Source organism: Brassica rapa, chromosome A09 (assembly GCF_000309985.2).
Source record: "Brassica rapa cultivar Chiifu-401-42 chromosome A09, CAAS_Brap_v3.01, whole genome shotgun sequence".
Taxonomy (NCBI): domain Eukaryota; kingdom Viridiplantae; phylum Streptophyta; class Magnoliopsida; order Brassicales; family Brassicaceae; genus Brassica; species Brassica rapa.
In genome coordinates this window covers 40,101,074-40,108,562 of record NC_024803.2, presented here as the reverse complement: position 1 = coordinate 40,108,562, position 7,489 = coordinate 40,101,074, and the positions used below count along the sequence as shown (strand labels likewise).

General features: G+C 35.3%; 2 protein-coding genes across 3 annotated transcripts; both read right to left on the bottom strand.

The window, feature by feature from the left end:
- LOC103842547 (probable transcription factor PosF21) lies at positions 1 to 3,812 on the bottom strand. Its single transcript, XM_009119181.3, has 4 exons — positions 2,787 to 3,812; positions 2,569 to 2,701; positions 2,400 to 2,484; positions 1 to 2,035 (listed from the first exon to the last, which is right to left on the bottom strand). Exons 1-4 carry the CDS (start codon positions 3,536 to 3,538, stop codon positions 1,875 to 1,877), a joined length of 1,131 nt encoding a protein of 376 aa, XP_009117429.1. The 5' UTR covers positions 3,539 to 3,812; the 3' UTR covers positions 1 to 1,874.
- Positions 3,813 to 4,060: 248 nt separating this feature from the next.
- LOC103842546 lies at positions 4,061 to 6,756 on the bottom strand. 2 transcript variants are annotated; one of them, XM_009119179.2, is made up of 5 exons: positions 6,159 to 6,756; positions 5,066 to 5,868; positions 4,836 to 4,968; positions 4,627 to 4,711; positions 4,061 to 4,362 (listed from the first exon to the last, which is right to left on the bottom strand). In XM_009119179.2, the coding sequence occupies exons 2-5, from the start codon at positions 5,848 to 5,850 to the stop codon at positions 4,202 to 4,204; spliced, it is 1,164 nt and encodes a 387-aa protein (XP_009117427.1). In that variant the 5' UTR covers positions 5,851 to 5,868; positions 6,159 to 6,756; the 3' UTR covers positions 4,061 to 4,201. The 2 variants fall into 2 exon arrangements, with proteins under 2 accessions (XP_009117427.1, XP_033135080.1); XM_033279189.1 differs by having other exon boundaries at positions 5,066 to 6,756.
- Between the last annotated feature and the right edge of the window lie 733 nt (positions 6,757 to 7,489).

The window sequence follows — 7,489 nt, the reverse complement described above, 5'->3', positions numbered from 1 at the left end:
TGGTTGGAACTTTATGAATTTTTCCTATTCATTCTTAAAATTTATGTATTTTAGATTATATTATGTATTTTTATTATATATTTTTTTCTTTTTAAAAAATAAATAAATAAAACAATTGTCTTAGTTATAGTTATGTAGTAATCTTTGATTATGCTTTTATCATTTTGTTACTTATTAGGTTTTCAAAGCGATGGGAAAATCTATATGACTCGCTTTTCGGATTTTTGTTGTTGTGGGTTTGGTGAAAAGTGGAAAATAAATATCATAAACAAATTTCTTTAATTTTGTTATTCTTAATTTTCTTTACTTGTTTTTAAAAATCTATTTTGTTAATAAATTTGGTCTAAATAATAAAGACGAGAACATGTGAAGTAGTTAAAATGAGTAGGTTTCAAATTTTTAGCAAGCCTCTTGATGAGGTATCATATCATCATGAGAAGAGAATGTTCTACTTTATATATATTTATTATTTATTATGATGTTGTGCTTATTAAAAAAATCATGTTATATGTATTATATTTATTTTTTATTTTTATATAATTAACCGATCGAATCAAATAATCTGTGAATATTCAAAAAAATTTGAATATCTATATATCTGAATACTTATAATTTTCAAATCCAAACATATCACAAATCTAAGTATTTAATTGAAATGGAGCGGATCACATATAATAAAAAATTAGATATCTCAAATCTAGTTCGAAACCCAATTAAAACATAACACTCTAGATGAAACTCTATAAAGAAAAAAAATAATTCAAGAAACTTTAGATACGAATGAATGTGTTAGCTTAGGTATCACCAGCAATTTAATAATATTTCAAAAAAAAAAAATCATCTCTAACCTCACTTCATTTTCCACTTCAGTGTAAGAAATGCTCCAACCTACTTAATTTTTTATTCCGAAATGGCTTAGGGTTAGAGTCAAATCCAATTTTGTTATGGAGTTACTCTGTTTAAAAAAAATACATTGGAAATGCTATAAAACTTTGATGTTAGTTCATCATCTAATAGGTAATCACAACCTCCAACTTCAGTAATAGTAGGAAGTTTCTGGTTCTTATTGGTTCTTATATTTTGTTGTTGTTTATGTGGTGGCGTGTGTAAGATCACAACCCTGAGGATGTTTAATTCTTTAGTTTCACGTATTGTACATAGACCCTTGTCTTCCCTTTGTTTTCTATGAGATGGAAGATATTTGATTACAACCTTGGAGCTGGATCCATTCACTAGTTTTCTCACATTACATAAGTTACGAGTTTCCTTTATTTTTTTTTTCGTTTAAACATACAAATACATTACCAATAGGAAAAGAGTCAGTGATGGCAGAGGAGGATATAAAGAATATTATCATGAGTCTTTTGAGTTCCGTTTACCTAATTCGGTAGAAGTGTGGGTTAGGAACCAGTAGACAAAAATTAATTCAAAGAAACTTTACCCATGTATGAGTGTAGTGTTGGCTTAGGTATCAATAACAATTTAGATAATCTTTCAAAGAAAATATAAAGGTTTGCTGTTAGTTCATCATAACCAAAAGAGTTACGATTTCAAACACCTTTGATTATGTTGTTAAACACATTAAAAAGGGAAAGCCAAATTGTTTGAGAGAAGACGATGTTTTAAATGAATAGTTCAAATCCAAACTGCAGTATGACCAAAACGACAGAAGATCACTCTGTCCAAAAGGAGGAGCCTTCATTTTATCACCATATGTATATATGTAAATGTTTCAGGATATATGATCAAAATTGCCGGGCATACTCATTATAATGTTTTGTATAAATATTCGAAAGAAAAAAGAAACAGACTCTCCACATATAAAGATAGTTTATCATATATGAAGAAACTGCGGATCACATCAGTTGGTTAGACTATTCATTGTAATGCTGATGTTGTAACTGGCTAATCCTAAGCTGCTGCTGAAACATCTCCGGAGTTAGTGACGCGTTTGATATGTTGGATTCGCTGCGGTTCGGCACACCAATCACCAGACTCAATCGCTGGAATTCTTCAGTCAGTTTCTCAGACAGAGCTGCAAAAGAAAAGGATATGAGTTCTAAAGAAAGAAAAAACAAAACGTTACTTGTCTAGGGAGAACTAAGAAATATAGACAAGGATCACTACATTACATGCAGTTGCCAGCAGAAACATTTAAAGCTTTTTATTAAGTGAACTACACAGAGATGCATGCAATCATCTTGCAGTAAAAAAACTAACTCATATATGGAAAAAAAGGTTTTCTAAATAAGGAAAGTTCTGACGGTAGAAGAATATCGTCCATGAAACGACAAAAACGATAAAAATTCAGCGAAGGACATGACACACACTGACTTGGTTCCAACGAGTTCGAATACAAAACCTCATATATAGAATGAAGAGTTTTGACATAATATTACCATTGCGGAGTTGTGTCTGTTGCTCCATAGATTGAAGACGAAACTTGAGCTCATTGTTCTGGTTCTGCAACCCCATATTATCTCTCTGAACCACAAAAAGAAAACAAGATAACGACTACTACTACCTACCGACTTAATTCAAAAACATTGACAGTTTGTGTTATCTGACCTGCAAATAAGTGAGGTGAGCTGATAAAGTAGTGGTCTCAATCTGAAGAGTCTGCACCTTGTGTTCTAACTTCGCTATGTATTGCGTCTCCCGCTCCTTTGAACGTGCAGCAGACGCGCGGTTCGCCAACATCCTAATAACAAAATAGTTAAAAAAAAAAAAACACTCACGTCACAAAAAGAATCAAGGGGATGAATAAAAAAATGTCACACCACTACCTTTTAACACGCTTAGGGTCAGCCATAACAATCCCAGCAAGTGTCTCATCTGCCGCGATCTTCTTCATGTCACCTGCACTAAACTCATACTTTCCAAATCGGACACTATAATCATCTTCACGGAAACAGCAACTGTCCAGGGAAACACTCCGGTAGTGTCCACTGGTGGGAGCAATGTCTCCGCCGGCTCTCCTCTTCACGTTGCTCTCACCTTCAGAGTCACCACTGGTGCTTCCACCGTTCGTCATCTTCCTCGTCCTCCCTCTACTTCTCTCCGCATCAAGTTTATCAAGTCTCATATACGCCCTTAAAGCATCGTCGTAGCCCTCTGAAAACGTTCTACGCTCTTCCTCCTTGACCAACTTAGACCAATCTGAAGCCTCCCCGCAGCTCGAGACTGATCTTTCCAAAGACTTGGAAGGGATCAACGGAGGCGACATGGAGCTAAACACAAATGTATGATCGCTATTGGAACGCCTATGAGAGTTTCTCGGCGGTAGATTCCCGCTGCCGCCTGCCACCACCCTTGAAGGAGAGTGATACATGGTGAAGGGCGACGGAGGCAGAGAAGGGCTGAACACGGCGCCGGTTCTGTCCTCCACGGCCGCCGCCGGAAAGGAGTGTTTGGGCTGAAAGGTCGGTGGAATGGGAGGAGGAGGAGGAGTTCCGACTCTATTTCCGGTGAAGGGAACTGGGAAGCGGATGGGAGAAGGATTCAAAGAAGAAGAAGAGGAAGAGTTAGGTCTCTGCATCTTATCTGTAACACTCTAAAACGAAGCTTCAGGAAGAAGAAAACTCTAAGGAGTTGGAAGGTTTTAGAAGATGGTGGTGAATAGCGGTGAAGATCCTGTAAATATATACACTCTTTCTTCATAGAGCAATCGCAAAGATCAACGCGCTGTGACTGAGTTTCCTAATCGAAGAAGAAACAAATTTTGACCTGCAACCACCGAAAAATGGAATGCGAATCTCTCTTGTTCTTTCTTTCTGTTTTTTGTTCTGACCATATCAATCAAATACAGAAAGGAAGAAAACCACAAAAGACTTGACTCTTGAAACGTTTGACTTACACTTTGTCGGAAAAAGGAACACCCGAGAAAAGAGCTTTTATATTATTTTTTTAAATATGGTGTTCAAAAAAATTTTTATTTTTTAAAAAATTATTTTATTTAATATATTAAAAAACAACAGAATCTTACTCAAACTGAGAAAGTACAAGAGAGGATTACAAGTCATTTTTCTTACATACTGAATTAAGATAATTTTTTTTTTTTTTTTACTCAACCTGACTCTGACCATACAACTCATGAAAACAACTTAAAAAAAAAAAAGAAAAAGAAAAAGAAAAAGACTTTTTGACTTCAATCTAGGCCTTGAACCTACACCCCTCTCTCAACTTCCTATGGATGATCTCTTCATTCGAAACCATAATTGTTCGTCTTGGGCTCCTCATTTAACTCGTTCAGTTGCTCCAACAAGAATTCGTCCATTGTCGTATCCCCCCAGTCTGGGAATACCGCTTCTTTTCCCTTCTGCTTCACCCAATTGATTTCTTCATTGTTACATTCCTTCGAGGCTGCACACAACACCACACACATATATATATATATATAGATTCTACAGTTACATATCTTGAAATAGTAACACAAGTATAAACAAGCTTTCTTTATACGTTGTTTCAACAATATTTACGTATTACTAGTATATGCAAGTGAGGTCATAAGCGCAAAGGTCTAAAATGCAAGTAACAACGATATTATGAGCCCTAGTACACCTGCAGTACATTCACTAGATATATAGATTCAAGAACAAATCACTATATAATTAAAGATGCTCGTACCATTAGCACGTTTGAACTGGTCCTGGAGTCCTTGATAACGAATCCTTAGCTTCATGTTCTCCTCTTCCAGGCCCAATTTAGTTTTCTGTAAATGCAAACAACAACAACAACAACAGACACAAACTTTAACAAAAACATATCTTTCAGGAACCGTTTAAAAAAAAATGATAAAGTAAGTTGGTTAGTTGCTAATGTAATGTTTGTCTCACCTCCGCAAACCTGGTATGGACAGTTAGTGTAGCACCCTCTTTCTCAAGAGTTTGTTCCTTTTCCTCCAAATTTAAAATGTGCTGCGCCGACCTCTGGACTGAACGTCGTGCTGCTGCCCGGTTTGACAACGTCCTGAAATGATGGAAGATATCATCATATCATATGTATATATGACTATATACACACATAGATTACTACATGGTTTCTTATGTAGCTTTTTTTTAATTACCTTTTGGCATACTTAGGATCAGTTACAACGTATTTTTGGAGTATCTTGCAGCGCGCAATCTCATTCATTTGAGATTCAGTAAACATCCCTTTTTCAATCGCCACGCTGGACTTCCAATTGTTATTGCAATCCACTGATGGTGAAACACTCTTCCTTCTCGTTTTTCTCGAAGGTGCTGCTCTTTTCTTTACACCCGCGTTATTCTCAGAAGATCCGCTACCGATTCTCGCCACGTCATCATCCTTAGTAGAAAAATCAAAAATCTCATCCAGGTCCATGTAGACTTGCTCGTCCACGAAACCGGCTGGTTCCCCATGGCCTTCCTTTGAATAGTTCACGCCAACGGGCATCTCTATGGGCCCCGGATAGATCATCCTCATAGCATCCATAGAGGGGAAAACAGCTGAGTCGTTACCGCTGTAGGCACTTCCGCGAGCACTGACGGAGGTGGTTGGGGGCCTCGGAGGCAACGCCGCGTTGTGGTAAGCCACCGGCGGCGCTGGCTGAAAGTACTGGAACGACGATGACGGCGCAGGACTACTCATGGGGGTCCATGAGCGGAAGACAGGCGACTGAGGGGGGAGGAGCCTTGGTCCGGTGAAATTCTGCAACCCGACTTGCTGATGACGTCTGGCTGTTGTTGGTCTCTTTGGGGGAAGGGGTGGCAATGAGCTCCGGCGAGGAGGCGGCATGCTGCCTCTGTTCTGGCCACTGGGAGGACACGGGCAATGGGTGGAGAGGACGAAGCTTGTCTGGAAAGGAACATTCTTGGCCTGGCGATCCATGGTTAACAAAGTCACTATCTGCATTATACATATCGGAGTTAATTAATACTCGTCTCCATATCACTCCTTTTCTTAATTACCGAAACCAAAATAAAAAATCGACAGATAAATAAGCAACATAAAAAAGGTGACAGTACACAACAACCCTCGCGGCTCGTGCTAGTGTTAGAATCATCATCATTTCTTACGTTGTTTTGAGAGAATGAAAGAGAAACAGATATAATGATTGTAATAATGATTAAATAAGCAAAACTGGAGCGTTAAATGGCAGAGAAACGATCGAAAAGGAAGTGCGGTAAGAAGAATACCTCAGGAATTCAACGATGGAGTCAATGAACAAAGAACTTAAGCTGCTGATGTATCTTGGTTTGCTTCAATCCCCTTGCACCACCTTTTATAGTTGGTTCATGCTATGTAATGACAAAAATAGAAGAATCATTTATTAGATATTTTACAACATTCATCCTCCCTTCTTTTTGGATTTACCAATTTTTCTTCTAACTTTCCCTTAGTCTGTACACATTTTTTTTTCATTATTATTTTTATCAACAGAACTCCGTTGTGAAAAACTAAAGTTAATCCTAAGATCTTGTATAAGAAATTAAATTCATATATTTCCAAAATATAATTTTGGTACATTTTTTATTCTGTTAATATATTATTTGTATGTATATTACTTAAATCGACAAATTCATTATAGTTCACCATTAAATTTAAAATTTAGAGAATAAATGATCTTCTTTCCCAATTGAAAAATAAGTTATTCCATAAACCACACATAACATCATATTTATTTTTAATCCTTGATAATGGACTACTCACACACTAGAGGAACTTTGTGAAAAAATTAGTCGGATATTCAAATATCAGATAGTTATTTGGCTATATATAAGGTATATGACTTAGTGAGTCACATGATATATAATACCTACAAATTTTTTTCATATTATAAAGATATAAAAATTCATGTTCATTAATCGTTTCACCAAATATATAGATTTATGGTAGTCTAAAACTTTATGAAGGTTTTAGGTTGGATTCAAGAGATTTGCTACTATTTCAAGCCTATTATGCTTCTATTAGATAGCAAAACTCAGAATTTATAGGCCTAGTAAATTTTTAAATGTGTGCTACATTTTGAAGTATTCACGTTTAATAAAAAATATGAATTTCATTAAATTATTATTAATATGTTATTGTTTTATATTTTTTCAGAACCTTTAAATACTTATCAAATGGATTTTTTAAAACCATTATCCGTACAAAATAATATTAACTAGGTAACATTAGTTTTTAATAAATTATAGTTTATATGACAATTTTTAAAAGCCTACTAAAATAAAATTTTGTTTATCTCTTAGTCATAAATTTAGTTTTACAGATTTGATATATTTTACTATGTTAATAGTAATACTTTGTATTAAGGGGTAATATTTAATCAAAAACTAAAATTCTATTAATTTGAGGGTGTTAAATGGTGTAATTTAAAAGTTTGGTATAGTAATAAAAAATAAACTAGTTTATGTACACTTTGTGAGATGAAAAAAGTGTGTGTACTAAAATTGTAATATAAATAATTCTTTGCTGAATAAAATCTTCTGTAAATGGAACTTTCAATATTAATTCATTTATTCAACTT

Coding starts and splice junctions, on each gene's coding strand:
- LOC103842546 (XM_033279189.1), bottom strand. CDS start 5,874: ATGCAGATAGTGACTTTGTTAACCATGGATCGCCAGGCCAAGAATGTT. Junction 4,969..5,065: donor GATCCTAAGTATGCCAAAAG/GTAATTAAAAAA, acceptor CCATCATTTCAG/GACGTTGTCAAACCGGGCAG. Junction 4,363..4,626: donor CCAGTTCAAACGTGCTAATG/GTACGAGCATCT, acceptor TGTTGTGTGCAG/CCTCGAAGGAATGTAACAAT.
- LOC103842547 (XM_009119181.3), bottom strand. CDS start 3,538: ATGCAGAGACCTAACTCTTCCTCTTCTTCTTCTTTGAATCCTTCTCCC. Junction 2,485..2,568: donor CTCACCTCACTTATTTGCAG/GTCAGATAACAC, acceptor TTTGTGGTTCAG/AGAGATAATATGGGGTTGCA. Junction 2,036..2,399: donor ACAGACACAACTCCGCAATG/GTAATATTATGT, acceptor TTTCTTTTGCAG/CTCTGTCTGAGAAACTGACT.